We start from the raw sequence: 17,129 nt of genomic DNA on the forward strand, positions 1-17,129 counted from the left end.
TGTGTAGTTGTATATATCTCGGTGTTGTGTATGTGTGTGCGTATGTGGGGTGAGTGATGTGTTTGTGTGTCTTTATGTATGTGTGGTTGTCTATATGTGTGTTGTGTGTGATGTGTATGTCTGTGTAGTGTGTTGTGTGTGTGATGTGTATGGTGTGTGTATATATGGGGATGTGTGTATGTCTGTGTGTATGTGATGTGTAGAGTATATTTGTCTGTGTGTATGTCTGTGTGTGCAATGTCCGTATGTCTGTGTGTGTGTGTGTTTGTAGTGTGTGTGTGATGTGTAGTTGTACATGTCTGTGTGTTGTGTGTGTCTGTGTGGTGTGATGTGGAGTGTGTACTGTATACTGTATCTGTGTGTGGTGTGATTGATGTGTTTGTGTGTGTCTGTATGTCTGTGTGTGTGTGTTGTGTGTGATGTGTGTATCTATGTGTGTGTGATTTGTATGTGTATATGTCTGTGTGTGGTATGTTTGTGTGGTATTGTGGTGAGTGTATATGTATGTAATGTATGAGATGTGTGTGTGTATTTCTGTGCATGGTGTGTATGTCTGTGTGTGGTGGATGAGTATGTATGTATGTATTAGTGTATGTGTTGTGTGTGTTGTGTGATATGTGTGTATGTATGTCTGTGTGATTTGTATGTGTATATGTCTGTGTGTGGTATGTTTGTGTGGTATTGTGGTGTGTGTATATGTATGTAATGTATGAGATGTGTGTGTGTATTTCTGTGCATGGTGTGTATGTCTGTGTGTAGTGGATGAGTATGTATGTATGTATTAGTGTATGTGTTGTGTGTGTTGTGTGTGATGTGTGTATGTATGTGTGTGTGATTTGTATGTGTATATGTCTGTGTGTGGTATGTTTGTGTGGTATTGTGGTGTGTGTATATGTATATAATGTATGTGATGTGTGTGTGTATTTCTGTGCGTGTTGTGTATGTCTGTGTGTGGTGGATGAGTATGTATGTATGTATTAGTGTATGTGTTGTGTGTATGTTGTGTGATATGTGTGTATGTATGTGTGTGTGATTTGTATGTGTATATGTCTGTGTGTGGTATGTTTGTGTGGTATTGTGGTGAGTGTATATGTATGTAATGTATGAGATGTGTGTGTATTTCTGTGCATGGTGTGTATGTCTGTGTGTGGTGGATGAGTATGTACAGTATGTATTAGTGTATGTGTTGTGTATGTTGTGTGATATGTGTGTATGTATGTGTGTGTGATTTGTATGTGTATATGTCTGTGTGTGGTATGTTTGTGTGGTATTGTGGTGTGTGTATATGTATGTAATGTATGTGATGTGTGTGTGTATTTCTGTGCGTGGTGTGTATGTCTGTGTGTGGTGGATGAGTATGTACAGTATGTATTAGTGTATGTGTTGTGTATGTTGTGTGATATGTGTGTATGTATGTGTGTGTGATTTGTATGTGTATATGTCTGTGTGTGGTATGTTTGTGTGGTATTGTGATGTGTGTGTATATGTATGTAATGTATGTGATGTGTGTGTGTATTTCTGTGCGTGTTGTGTATGTCTGTGTGTGGTGGATGAGTATGTATGTATGTATTAGTGTATGTGTTGTGTATGTTGTGAGATGTGTGTATGTATGTGTGTGCAATGTCCGTATGTCTGTGTGTTTGTGTGTGTGTGTTTGTAGTGTGTGTGTGATGTGTAGTTGTACAAGTCTGTGTGTTGTGTGTGTCTGTGTGGTGTGATGTGGAGTGTGTACTGTATACTGTATCTGTGTGTGGTGTGATTGATGTGTTTGTGTGTGTCTGTATGTCTGTGTGATTTGTATGTGTATATGTCTGTGTGTGGTATGTTTGTGTGGTATTGTGGTGTGTGTGTATATGTATGTAATGTATGTGATGTGTGTGTATTTCTGTGCGTGTTGTGTATGTCTGTGTGTGGTGGATGAGTATGTATGTATGTATTAGTGTATGTGTTGTGTATGTTGTGTGATATGTGTGTCTACCATCTGATTGTACCCGGAGGCAGAAATCTCTACTCTACAGTACCTTGATATACTTTAATACAGCCATCTGATAATCTAGAATATTTGATAATCCGGAAATATTATTGGAATTAACAATTTTTTAATGTCCACATGAGGGCGGACTTGTTCTTTACAGGATGAGGTGTATTTTTATAATGTCATTACTTTGGGGTTACATATGGGGTCCGGATTCATCATTTGCATTTTCCACATCGCTTTTCTTTTCTGTTTGTCTTGTGGCATTATTCATTTATTGTGTTTTGCACCAAATTCTGCAAAATGGCGCACGTGGTTCATGAATTTTACGCACAATCCAAAATGCTCTTTGCGTTCGCATTTACCTTTTTGGCATGCACTATTTTTCCTTTACAATGACAGACACAAAGTTGAAAACCTAAGAAAACCCATTAGAAGCCAGTGTGTCTGTCGGGCGATATTGGTTTGTTTTATAATGTGGATTGTTACTTATGCAGCAAAATGAAATAAATACTGTATATAGTTTATTTTATTTTTTTTACAGAAATTTGTGCAAGAAAAAAAGGCATTTTTTTATTTTGGATTTTGATCTATTATTACAACTTTTTTTTAGCCCCGCTATTGCATAACCATTCAATTATTTGATTGGTTGTATATTAACCTGCAATACTCCTGTATTGCAGGGCACTGTGCCAGTGAGTGATATAGTGACAGGCAGCCTATCCAAGAAGCCCCTTGGTTAAGCTCCCGGTGGGTGTAACAACCTATCAGCACCCGGTGAGCATGTTTATACAACGATTAAACTTACATAACATTAAAATTAATAATCCCTTTGACCTACTTGGAAATGACCCCTGGAATCTGGGACCCTCTTTATATGGTCCCAGGCTTGGACTGGTTCACAGGCGAACAGGAGAATCCTCTGGTGGGCCCCCTCTTATATGAGCAGTACTTGGCACTATATACTTGGATCATTATATACAAAGGCAGCATCTTATTCATGTAACAATCTATCCAGTTCATTGTTATATACATTTGTGATTGAGGAAAATGTCACATTTTCATGTAGTTGAAAAGTGGGGCCGTGGAGTCGGTTACTGGTGGGCCCTTAGCACCTCAGTCCGACACTTAATGGACCTATAATAATGGAAAGTGACGATAACATGTAGCGATCAGTAACATGTTTCAAGGAACTTATCTGATTGTCATAGGTTGGAATTAGTCATTTTCGCACCCCTGATATTTTGGTTTTAGGTGCAAAGGCGATAGTCTATCGTGGCGCCACACGGGGAAACTTCATTGGCTCCAGTTGGTAACGTGCAAGTAAATGCTGAGAAATCTGAGCCCCGCGTCCTACATCTATAGGGAAGATCTGTAAGGTTTTACCTTAATCTGAAGCGTCTGTTCTTGGCGATGATGGCGGCCAGTTTCCTCCATCCTTTCTCGCTGGTTTGGTCCAGGAGTTCACACACTTTCTGAAGGATTGGCTCCTGTAAAGAATTTATATTTAGGGAGTAAAACTGCTGATGAGAGTCCGACGACATCTCTGTTCTGCAGCCAGCACTAATAAGGTGATGTATTTCCTTGTATCTCCTTCCTGCTTACGCGTCTTGTGCATGGTGTGACATCCCGCTTACGCCATCTTCTGGAGACTGACGATTATACACTCTCTCTGTGAAAGACGAGTGAAAGTGAAACTGTGCGAACGTCTTACATGACATTTGGAACAACATTTGTAGCAATTTTACGTTTCCTCTTTTTTTTATTTTTCAGGATCAATGTCAAAGCTGTATTCAAAGAGTCAAATATTATCCCCTATCAATTGGATAGAGCATAACTTACAAATCCCTGGAGACCCCCCCAATGATCCCAAGAATGTAGCCTTGTCTTGAATGAAGCACTGGTGCACATGCTTGATCTCACGCTCAGCCTTTTCCAGCAGTTCCATAGTTAATGAATGGAGTGGAGATGCACATGCTCGACCTCGTGTTCAGCTATTTCTAGCAGTCCCATAATTATTACGTGGAGCGCATGCTCAACCTCATGTTAAGCTATTTTCATCAGTCCCATAGTTAATGAATGGAGTGGAGATGCGCATCCTCCACCTCATGCTCAGCTATTTATAGCAGTCCCATAGTTAATAAGTGGAGTGGAGGTGCGCATGCACGACTTCATGTTAAGCTATTTCCAGCAGTCCCATAGTTAATGAATGGAGTGGAGGTGCAGTCCCATAGTTAATAAGTGTAGTATCGGCGTCTCTGCCCCCTGACAGGCAGAGACGCCGTCCCTCTTACCGCCGTGCTCCCTCCCTCTTAAAAGGGCCGCACGCGCCGTTCTAAGGAGTCCCCAGCCAATGGCTGGAGGACCTCTCATCTAAAAGGCACCTCCTCCAAAATGGAGGTGCCCGTGCAAGGTTGTAGCTTTGTGTGTAAAACTCTGCTTCAGCCCTCAGGTCCAGTCCGCCAGCCTGACTACCAGTACAGTCCGCCAGCCTGACTACCAGTCCAGTCCACCAGCCTGACTACCAGTCCAGTCCGCCAGCCTGACTACCAGTCCTGTCCGCCAGCTTGTCTACTCTCCAGCCCGACAGTCTGTCTACAGTCCAGTCCACCAATCTGTCTATGGGCCCTGCCCACCTGCTTACCTGGAAGCACCTGCCTGTTACCTGCCGTGCCTACCAGCCAGCCTACCTGGAGGCTCCTGCTTGTTACCTGCCGTGCCTACCTGTCAGCCTACCCGGAGGCTCCTGCTTGTTACCTGCCGTGCCTACCAGTCAGCTTACCTGGAGGCTCCTGCTTGTTACCTGCCGTGTCTGCCAGTCCATCTACCCGGATCACCCGTCAGCCTGCCTGCCGTGCTCATCTGCTGTACCGGTCAGTCCCTGCCTTCTGACCCGTGGGAGTCACCTGCTCTCATACAAGGTTGGTCCCAGAGTAGCACCTGGTCCCTCTGCTCGGTCCTTCCCTGGTCACGGAGTCGATTGAGCCGCCGTACGACCTTGGTCAGTCCGAGTTGATACCTAGTTACGCCCCTCTGGTCCCTCCTTGCACCGCAGCATAGAGGTTCCACCTCCCGGATACGTAACAATAAGTGAAGTGGAGGTGCGCATGCTCAACCTTACATTAAGCTATTTCCAGTAGTCCCATAGTTAATGAATGGAGTGGAAGTGTACATGCTTGACCTCATGCTCAGATATATCTAGCAGACCCATAGTTAATGTATGGAGTGAAGGTGCGCATACTCGAACCCACATACAGCTATTTCCAACATTCCATAGTTAATGTATGGCGTGAAGGTGTGAATGTTCGACCTTGGATACAGCGATTTCAAGCAGTCCAGTTGTTAATGTATGGCGTGTTTAGGAGAGATCTGGGTAAGGCTATGTGCACACTTTGCATTTTTGTTGCATTTTTTTACACAAATTTGGTGTGGAAAATACTCAGCATTTTATAGTACCAGCAAAGTGAATGAGATTTCTGAAGTCTCATGCACATGTTGGTTATTTTTTCCTTGCAGATTTGCAGCAGATTCAAATTAAATTCTTGCAGTGTTTTTGCAGCATATTTCACCCATACTTAGCTGAACGCTGCTGGGAGAAAATTAACTTTTTCCCCCTGACAGCGTTCGGGTTTCAGTCACAGGGGCGATACCGTAGTGGGTTCAGTCACCGCTCTGTGTATAGAGAGTGGAGGCTGCACTGACTGTCAGCAGCTCTGCATTGTGGACAGCTGTCAGTCAGTGTACTCAGAGTGGTGACTGAATCCACGCCGATGTCGCCCCCGTGACTGAAACCCAAATGCTGCTAGGGGGGCGAATAAAGTTCATCTTCTCCCGGCAGCGTTTGGCTAAGTGCGGGCGCAAGGTAAGTTAATAACGCTATTAACCTGCAGATTAACCCCATATCTTAAGTCTGTCAATGAAGAAAGCAGAAGACCTCTTTCCTACATGGATACATAGGCACCATAATTGATATTGGATAGATATCCCTTATTTACTTAGCAAATAAACTGTTATATTTCTAGGTTATATAACTTGATTATTGCACCCAGAAATGCCATAATAACACTACTACTACCACTACTAATAATAATAATACAAATATTAATAAGGTTACTTTTAATATTTCTAAATGTCCCACCCATCAGCTTACCAGCAAAAATAATATATAGTAAATATGATTATAAAACAAGCCATATTAAAATCCAGGCCATTAATTTTCTTTGTCTATCTCAATTTTAGGACCCCTACTGGCTCTTCATGGCTCATGAACTAATTGGCATAAAGTGGGGTGTGATGTGCTCCCATTACGGTCCCCTTTTAAATTGTATGTCGGCTCTGCTATATTTAAGTGAATGGCATAGCTACATATGTGGACAAGCTCATGTACCTTGTTAACAAAATGAAAGCAACATCATACTTAAGAGAGAATTTCATGATTTAAAGTCAGCAAGGAAAGGACTCTACAGCCACCTAGTGGTCATATATGGAATTTCAGAATATGATAACTCTCACTTATTATTTGACATGCATTTTGTAACTTTGCCAACACATTACTTTTTCTGCACTGATCCTGACAGCTGTAGATGCAGCACACATCCAGTAAATAGTACGTGTATATCCGCATTGACTCTTCACCTCCAAGTGTCTTGTGTTTCCTGCAGTCGTCTTCTTGGCTAGGACAAGCATGATATTGGATTGCATCTCCGAGTACCATGTACAGCTTCCATATTTATTTCATAAGAAATCCTTATGACATTCAGTGTGACTTTTGTGTTTGCTCTTCTTGAGACCTTCAGGCCAGGAAAGATTGAGGTGAGAATTAGACTTGCACTATATAGTCTCTTTCAGTACTACCAAAGTCCATCAAACCAAGAGACACTTTTTGTGTCTGATCCCTACTGGGGCTAATAGATGAGGGTCTTTAATTGGGGTCTGACCTTTATTAACACAGATTTCCCTAGCAGAGTATTTAAATAACAGAACCATTTTTCATCTGTATAAAATCCTATCCAATATGCACAGGTATAAAGATAAAAGTACAAAACCAAGTGAGAGGAGGAAAAGAGCTTAAAGTGGCGTAAAGGGAATGTTGGTTTGCAAATAGGCTTTGAAGACTATTATAATCAGTGAATGTGAATAGCTGTATCAGAGCGCCAATAACAGGGCAAAAATTAATTAAAATGACTGATTTATTAATACACACAACGCGTTTCAGTGGACAAGGCCACCTTCATCAGGTGCAGCAAACAAATGATCCTTATATACATTTAACCAGGTATACAATTACTTCAGAGGGGCGGGGCTAAATACAGAGTGATATCTCTATATTAACCCCTTGAGTTCATTTATGCCCAATAGAGTAAACAGGATTTTTATAAATTAGTACCTAATGAAACATAAAGGGTTCTCATAAATAGGATTCGCAGTATAAGAACTTGCGAATCCTATAATCATAATACTTAATAGGATATATTGTTATCTAACGCCCTATATTTTATATTATAAAAAATTACATACAACATAGAACAATATGTGAATATAAAATTTTTTACAATCACCAGATATAGGTAGGGGAAAAGTGGTAGGAGAAGAACCAAAAAGCTCCCTTACTGTTTCTAACTTTACAAGTAGGAAAATATAATAACGAAAAAAAAAAAAAAAAAAAATAATTTTTTTTTAACCCCTTTACAGCCTATGACGTATTAATACGCATCTGTGCCCTGGGACTTAAGAGCCTGACCCGTATTAATATGTCATCGCGATCGCGCGCGCACACAGGCTGTGCGGGCGCGATCGCCGCCGGGTGTCAGCTGATTGTCACAGCTGACACCTGGTACTATGTGCAGGGAGCGGTCCCGCACGGCTCCCGGCACATTAACCCCCGCAATGCTGCGATCAAAATCGATCGCAGCATTGCTGTGGCTAAGGGGAGGTGACCGCAATACTCACCTCCTCTTCCGGCCTCCAGCGCTGTCTGCCGCGGCTTCCCGGGTGTTGCCATGATGACCCGATGTCGTCATGACAACATCCGGGTCACCAGACAGAAGGAAGATTGTTTGCTCATGCGCAGTGCATGAGCAAACAATCGTCTCGCTGTGCAGCACTGACTGCCTGCAGAGCACAGGGATGGTGCTCCATCCCTATGCTATGCAGGCGATCAGAATAAAAAAAAAGTGAAAGTCCCAGAGTGGGACAAAGTAAAAAAGTGTAAAAACTCTCAGAAAGTGAAAGAAAAAAAAAAAATTGTAAAAAAAAAAAAAAAAAAAAAAAAAAAAAATAATCCACCAAAAATAAAAATATAATGCACCCATCAATAAATATTATGAAAAAAAAACAAAAAAAACAATAAAAGTACACATATTTGGTATCGCCGCGTCCGGAACGACCCGACCTATAAAACTGTCCCACTAGTTAACCCCTTCAGTGAACACGGTAAAAAAATAAAATAAAAAACGAAGCAAAAAACAATGCTTTATCATCATTCCGCCAAACAAAAAATGGAATAACACGTGATCAAAAAGACGAATATAAATAAAAATGGTACCACTGAAAACGTCATCTTGTCCCGCAAGAAACAAGCCACCATACAGCTCCATCATCCAAAAAATCAAAAAGTTATAGCTCTCAGAATAAAGCAATGCAAAAAAATGATTTTTTCTATAAAATGGCTTTTATTGTGTAAAAGCGCCAAAACATAGAAAAATTATATAAATGTGGTACCGCTGTAAATGTACTGACCCGAAGAATAAAGCTGCCTTATCAATTTTACCACACGCGGAGTAGAATAAAAAAAAAAAAAACAATTCCTGAATTGTTGGTTTTTGTTTATTCTGCCTCCCAAAAGCTGGAATAGAAAGCGATCAAAAAATGTCAAGTGCCTGAAAATGGCACCAATAACAACGTCAACTCATCCCGCAAAAAACAAGCCGTCACATGACTCTGTCAGCCAAAATATGGAAAAATTATAGCTCTCAAAATATGGCGATGCAAAAACTAGATTTTACAAAATATGTGTCTTTTAGTGTGTGACAGCTGTCAATCATAAAAACCCCATATGATTCTGGTATCTCTGTAGACGCACCAACCCGAAGAATAAGGTCGTCTAATCACTTATACCGCACTAGGAACGGCGTAAAAAATAAACGCTAGGGCTGCGGTTGGGGTTAGGGTTGTGCTAATGTTAGGGTTGGGGTCAGGGTTGGGCTAGGGTAGGGTTAGGGTTGTTTTTTTTTATAAAAAAATAAATAAAAAAATGACGATATGGCAACTAGTGTTGAATGCAAGTGCTCGCTACTTGAGTTTGCATCGAGTGCTTGGGTATGCATTGAGTATCGTGGGTGCTCGAGTCTCCGCCCATATGCTTCGCAGCCAAAAAAAACCTCGTGGGGATTGCCTGCCATGCTCGAGCGATCCCCGCATGTTTTTTTGTTTTTTTTTGGGTGTCTAATAACCGTGAAACATGCGGGCGGGGACTCGAGCATTTCACTTGAGCACCCGTCATACATGGTGCATACCCGAGTACCCGATGCAAATTCAAGTAGCGAGCACTTGCGCTCAAGACTAATGACAACTTATTCAATATGATGACCTAATGTCATCAAATTCTGTGTCGTACCTCTGGGTTCAAAATGTTCACTATACCCCTTGATAAAATCCTTGAGGGGTGTAGTTTCCAAAATGGGGTCACTTGTGGGGGGTTTCAACTATTTAGGCACATCAGGGGTTCTTCAAACGCAACATGGCATCCACTCTCGATTCCAGCCAATTTTGCGTTCAAAAAGTCACACAGTGCTCCTTCCCTTCTGAACTCTGCCGTGCGCCCAAACACTGTATTTTCCCCACATATGGGGTATTGGCGTACTCAGGAGAAATTGCACAAAAGTTTTTGGGGTCCATTTTCTCCTCTTACTCTTGTGAAGATGAAAAAATTGGGGCTAAAACATCATTGTTGTGGAAAAAGTTTGATTTTTTTATTTTCACGGCTCCATGTTATAAACTTCTGTAAAGGACTTGGGGGTTCAGGGTGCTCACCACACATCTAGATAAGTTCCCTGAGGGGTCTAGTTTCCAAAATGGTGTCACTTGTGGGGGGTTTCCACTGTTTAGACACATCAGGGGCACATCCGCTAATTATTCAAGCAAATTTTACATTCAAAAAGTCAAATGGCACTCCTTCCCTTCCGAACCCTGCCGCGCGCCCAAACAGTGGTTTTCCCCCACATATGGGGTATCTGCTTACTCTGGAGAAATTGAACAACAAACTGCATGGTGCAATTTCTCCTGTTACGATTATGAAAATGCAAAAGTGGGGGCTGAAAAACATTTTTGTGGGAAAAATGTGAAAATTTTATTTTTACGGCTCAATGTTATAAACTTCTGTGAAGCACCTGGGAGTTCAATGTGCTCACCATACATCTAGATAAGTTCCCTGAGGGGTCTAGTTTCCAAAATGGTGTCACTTGTGGGGGGTTTCCACTGTGTAGGCACATCAGGGGCTCCCCAAATGCAACATGGAGTCCGCTAATTATTCAAGCAAATTTTACATTCAAAAAGTCAAATGGAGCTCCTTCCTTTCCGAACCCTGCCGTGCGCCCAAACAGTGCTTTTTCCACACATATGGGGTATCTGCTTACTCAGGAGAAATTGCACAACAAATTTTGGGGTCCATTTTTTCCTGTTACCCCTGCGAAAATAAAAAAAATTGGGTCTAAAGTAACATTTTTGTGAAAAAAGTTAAATGTTAATTTTTTTCTTCCACATTCCAAAAATTCCTGTGAAGCACCTGAGGGGTGCAGTTTTTAGAATGGTGTCACTTTTTGGTATTTTCTGTCATAAAGACCCCTCAAAGTGACTTTAAATATGATGTGGTCCCTAAAAAAATGGTTTTGTAAATTTTTTTGGAAAAATTAGAAATCGCTGGTCAACTTTTAACCCTTATAGCTCCACAATAAAAAAAAAAATTTGGTTCCAAAATTGTGCTGATGTAAAGTAGACATGTGGGAAATGTTATTTATTAACTCTTTTGTGTGACATACTGTATCTCTCTGATTTAAGGGCATAAAAATTCAAATTTTGAAAATTGCAAAATTTTCACAATTTTTGCCAAATTTCTGTTTTTTTTCACAAATAAACGCAAGTGATATCGAAGAAATTTTACCACAATCATGAAGTACAATATGTCACGAAAAAACAATCTCAGAATCAGGGGGATCCGTTGAAGCATTCCAGAGTAATTACCTCATAAAGTGACAGTGGTCAGAATTGTAAAAATTGGCCCAGTCATTAACGTGCAAACCACCCCCGGGGGTAAAGGGGTTAAAAATAAAAATAAAAAAAATAAAAAATAAATTTATTTTTTTTTTTTTGTAAAAATTATATAATGAAATTGCTAAAACATAAAAACAATTGTTTAAAAAGTTGTCTTTTCTATATTAGGATTCAAACCCTCAGGAGACAAGGTTCCCATTTTGAAAATCCAATAATTTTCGCGTGTAATAAGGCGATTTAATCTATCATGATGTGTATCAACTATATGATCAATGATAGTTAGTTTCAGATTATTAGGATTTTTCTGATGTTCTTTTAAGAAATGATTAGAAACGCTATGTAAAGGAAAGCCGTTTCTAATATTTTGGCGATGTTTATTTAGTTTGGAGTGCATCTCCTGGATAGTGCGGCCAATGTATTGCAGATATATCACATATGAGGACTGACGTGTAAGTCTAAAGCAGATGGGATATATCTCTCCAGTGACCGCAGAGACAAATGTTTTAGCTCCGTTATCAATGGATTGACAGCATAAGCATTTAGGAACATTACATTTATAACATCCATTGCTACTACTAGGAGCTAAACTTGAATGGTTAAGTCTTCTACCAATAGTTGTGTTGCTAGGGGCTATATAATTTCCTAGATTTTTACTCCTCCGATATATGACATGGGGAAATTCCGGTAAATGACCAGTCAATATCGGATCGTTCCTTAAAATGAACCAGTATTTTTTTAATAAACTGGATAACACTTGCGCAGGTTTACCATAGGTAGTAATCTGATTTAAACTGAAATCATCACTTGGTTCTTGACTGGTATTCTTAGATTTATTGATATACAAGTTCTGTGATAGGGATCTAGTTTTGGAGAAAGCATCCTTTAATAATTTCTGGGGGTATCCCTTAGCTCTAAAGCATTTTTGTAAAACCTTAGATAATCTATATATGGGGGCATTAGAGTCTGTCCACATTGCGCAATTCCTCGGCGCCGATAAACCCATCATCATGTACCGCCGCTTTATAGATGATTTGTTTATCATATGGAGGGGGAATACTGTAGAGGCTGCCAAATTTATTGATAAATTAAATACCAATGACTGGGGTCTTTCCTTTACCTCTACCATATCCGAGAGTAATATCCAATATCTTGATCTTCAGATAAATATAGACAATTCGGGCAAAATATCCACATCTACCCAATTCAAGGAAGTTGATGTAAATAGTTATCTTGAATTTGACAGTGGCCATTTGCCCAGTTGGATTAGAAATATTCCATACGGTCAATATTGGCGTGTCAGAAAAAATTGCACACATGATTCTGATTTTTTTCTGGAATCTAAGGTTTTACAAAAACGCTTTAGAGCTAAGGGATACCCCCAGAAATTATTAAAGGATGCTTTCTCCAAAACTAGATCCTTATCACAGAACTTGTGTATCAATAAATCTAAGAATACCAGCCAAGAGCCAAACAATGATTTCAGTTTAAATCAGATTACTACCTATGGTAAACCTGCGTAAGTGTTATCCAGTTTATTAAAAAAATACTGGTTCATTTTAAGGAACGATCCGATATTGACAGGTCATTTACCGGAATTTCCCCATGTCATATATCGGAGGAGTAAAAATTAGGAAATTATATAGCCCCTAGCAACACAACTATTGGTAGAAGACTTAACCATTCAAATTTAGCTCCTAGTAGTAGCAATGGATGTTATAAATGTAATGTTCCTAAATGCTTATGCTGTCAATCCATTGATAACGGAGCTAAAACATTCGTCTCTGCGGTCACTGGAGAGATATATCCCATCTGCTTTAGACTTACATGTCAGTCCTCATATGTGATCTATCTGCTCCAGTGCACCTGCGGCCTGCAATACATTGGCCGCACTATCCAGGAAATGCACTCCAGATTAAATAAACATCGCCAAAATATTAGAAACGGCTTTCCCCTACATAGTGTTTCTAATAATTTCTTAATAAAAGAACATCAGAAAAATCCTAATAATCTGAAACTAACTATCATTGATCATATAGTTGATACACATCATGATAGAATATATCGTCTCATTACACGTGAAAATTATTGGATTTTCAAAATGGGAACCTTGTCTCCTGAGGGTTTGAATCCTAATATAGAAAAGACAACTTTTTAAACAATTGTTTTTATGTTTTAGAAATTTCATGATATAATTTTTACAAAAAAAAAATAAATTTCTTTTTTTTTTTTTTTTCGTTATTATATTTTCCTACTTGTAAAGTTAGAAACAGTAAGGGAGCTTTTTGGTTCCTCTCCTACCCCTTTTCCCCTACCTATATCTGGTGATTGTAAATTTTTTTATATTCACATATTGTTCTATGTTGTATGTAATTTTTTATAATATAAAATATAGGGCATTAGATAACAATATATCCTATTAAGTATTATGATTATAGGATTCGCAAGTTCTTATACTGCGAATCCTATTTATGAGAACCCTATATGTTTTAATTAGGTACTAATTTATAAAAATCCTGTTTACTCTATTGGGCATAAATGAACTCAAGGGGTTAATATAGAGATATCACTCTGTATTTAGCCCCGCCCCTCTGAAGTAATTGTATACCTGGTTAAATGTATTGCTGCTTGTCACACCTGGTGAAGGTGGCCTTGTCCACCGAAACGCGTTGTGTGTATTAACCCCTTAAGCCCCGGAGCATTTTTCGTTTTTGCATTTTCGTTTTTGCTCCCCTTGTTCCCAGAGCCATAGCGTTTTTATTTTTTGGTCAATATGGCCATGTGAGGGCTTATTTTTTGCGGGACGAGTTGTACTTTTCAACGCCATTACTAGTTTTATCATATCCTGTACGGGAAAACAGGAAAAAAATTCCAAGTGCGGTAAAATTGCAAAAAAAGTGCAATACCCCAGTTGTTTTTTATTTATTTTTTTTACCATGTTCACTGAATGCTAAAACTGACCTGCCCTTCTTATTCTACAGGTCATTACGAGTTCATAGACACCAAACATGTATAGGTTCTTTTATATTTAAGTGGTGAAAAAAAATTCCAAAATTTGGTAAAAAAAAAAATAAAAAAATAGCGCCATTTTCTAAGACCCGTAGCGTCTCCATTTTTCGTGATCTGGGGCTGGTTGATGGCTTATTTTTTGCGTGCCAGGCTGATGTTTATATTGATAACATTTGGGGTAGATCCGATGTTTTGATCGCCCGTTATTGCATTTTATTGCAATTTTGCGGCGACCAAAAAACGTAATTCTGGCGTTTAGAATTTTTTTCTCGCTACGCCGTTTACCGATCGGAATAATTCTTTTTTTATTTTGATAGATCGGGCGATTCTGAATGCGGCGATACCAAATATGTGTATGTGGGTTTTTTTTTTATATATTTTATTTTGAATGGGGCGAAAGGGGGGTGATTTAAACTTTTATATTTTTTTATTTTTTTTATATTTTTAAAAACTTTTTTTTTTTTACTTTTTGCATGCTTCTATAGTCTCCATAGGAGACTAGAAGCAGCAACTGTCCGATCGCCTCTGCTACATACAGGGGACCAGCAGATCCCCTGCATGCAGCAGAAATGGTCCTGTGCTATGAGCGCCGACCACTAGGTGGCGCTCATAGCGACAAGATCATGACAACCACAGGCGTCTGCTGCAGACCCTGGGTTGTCATGCACGCCCATCGGCGACCCGCGATCACGTGACGGGGTCGCCGGTGGGCGGGGCTTATGACGCGCTACCCGGAAGCGCGCGTTAAATGCTGCTGTCGGAGATTGACAGCAGCATTTAACTGGTTAACAGCCGCGGGTGGATCGCGATTCCACCCGCGGCTGTTGCGGGCACATGTCAGCTGTAAGAATCAGCTGACATGTGCTCGGTTCAGTGAGGGCTCAGCGCCGGAGCCCTCACTGAACCGGCGGTACGCAGATATGCGTACTAATACGTCCCCGGTAAGTAAGGGGTTAATAAATCAGTAATTTTAATTAATTTTTGCCCATTTATTGGCGCTCTGATACAGCTATTCACACTCACTGATTGTTTTTTTTCCCCCTGGTTGAGGTGCGGTAGCGCTGCCTTTATTTACTTGTTCATCCACCTGTGGGATGAAGTTAACTTAGAGTTACTACCCTGGTTTCCAAGCTGCGCTGCCCTAACCCCTCTGGAACACTGCCGTGAGTGTTGGTGAAGCTGGGCGTCCATCTCGGCGGTATGCGCAACTGACCTGATCACGTGACCCACCACCGTGAGATCAGGATCTGTGAACGCCGCTGCAAGCAGATGACAGCCACCAACCGAGCGGAGCTTATGGAGCTTTACACTGGGGTTGTACAGAGGTGCACAACTCCATAAGGTTAGTAGCCATTCCCACACCCCTCTACAAATTGCATTACTGAGCCACCCATTGCGCCCTGTTCACTCCTTTTTTACATATTGAAGACTATTATAGGATGAGATGGTACGCCCTTCCTATATTGCACATTGTGAACTCCACACAGCATACAAGTTTTTACAGTTTATGCACAGTGTAAACTAAGCCACTCTGTGATTTTAACATGCTGCCATCTGGGGAAAATAAATTAAAATTGTAAATGCAAAGCAAAATTTATATAACTGTATGGACCTTCTAATGGTCTACAGTGTCAAACATTTTTAAAACTGATACTTGCAAAGTGTGCAATAATGGGTTTAAATAGTATTTAGGATGTAGTTATTCTTGGTGGTAAAGTGATGTACCACTCAGGGATGGAGGAAGCGTTGGACTGGCCTGGCGGGACATCGGGGGATTCTCCAATGGGCTTCGGGTCCTAGGCGGCCTCCCAAAAAGGGAGAGAGGGAGCCCACCAGTAATCACACTGGCGTCAAGTGAGTTTGCTGGCTGGAAGAAGTAATAGCGGTCGGCGCCGGATGAAGAAGAAAGCTGAAGATGAAGGACTTCAACTGCAGACATCACTGGAAAGTCACTGTATTACCTGTACACTTACACTATACACTACATACTATTTACAGAGCTCCTGTCTATAATGTTCCTGATGATCACTGTATAATCTGTACACTGACACTATGTTCAGAGCTCCTGTGTATAATGTCACTGGTGATCCCTGTATTACCTGCACGCTGAAACTATATACAGAACTCCTGTGTATAATGTCACTGGTGATCCCTGTATTACCTGTACACTGACACTATATGCAGAGCTCCTGTGTATAATGTCACTGGTGATCACTGTATTACCTGTACACTGACACTATATGCAGAGCTCCTGTGTATAATGTAACTGGTGATCCCTGTATTACCTGTACACTAACAATATATGCAGAGCTCCTGTGTATAATGTCACCGGTGATCACTGTATTACCTGTACACTGACACTATATACAGAGCTCCTGTGTATAATGTCACTGATGATCACTGTATTACCTGTACACTGACACTATATACAGAGCTCCTGCGTATAATGTCACTGGTGATCCCTGTATTACCTGTACACTGACACTATATGCAGAGCTCCTGTGTAATGTAACTGGTGATCCCTGTATTACCTGTACACTATATACAGAGCTCCTGTGTATAATGTGTAATGCACACGCCCGGGCTGAGTGGAGTGTTTGTGTATATGTAGTGATTCCACTTGACCGTGCCGGAGAGTGAATGCCTGGAGGGGCGTAACTAAGTATCCACCCGATCCGACCAGGGTCGCACGACGGCATACGACGCCAGTGCACCAAGGAGGAACCGAGCAGAGGGACCAGGTGCTACTCCAGGACAGACCCTGGACACGGCTGTTGACCCACACAGGGGAATACAGGAACAGGCAGGTTAGGCTGGCACACAGACTGCTGGGTATAGGCAGACACGGCTGGTATGCAGACTGGCGGATGCTGGTAAGCAC

The 17,129-nt window shown here is 40.7% G+C and overlaps 1 protein-coding gene across 3 annotated transcripts in view; it reads right to left on the bottom strand.

The window, feature by feature from the left end:
- MALT1 (MALT1 paracaspase) overlaps nucleotides 1-3,587 on the bottom strand; it is a 95,974-nt gene extending 92,387 nt beyond the window's left edge. For all 3 annotated transcript variants that reach the window (XM_073680812.1, XM_073680804.1, XM_073680797.1), the window contains exon 1: nucleotides 3,362-3,587. In XM_073680812.1, the coding sequence (XP_073536913.1) occupies nucleotides 3,362-3,519 (158 nt within the window). In that variant the 5' untranslated portion in view covers nucleotides 3,520-3,587. The remainder of the gene's footprint in view (nucleotides 1-3,361) is intronic.
- Between the last annotated feature and the right edge of the window lie 13,542 nt (nucleotides 3,588-17,129).

The sequence above is a fragment of the Phyllobates terribilis genome, unplaced genomic scaffold, assembly GCF_046119375.1.
Source record: "Phyllobates terribilis strain yellow unplaced genomic scaffold, ASM4611937v1 Scaffold_1__5_contigs__length_1240528914, whole genome shotgun sequence".
Lineage (NCBI taxonomy): Eukaryota > Metazoa > Chordata > Amphibia > Anura > Dendrobatidae > Phyllobates > Phyllobates terribilis.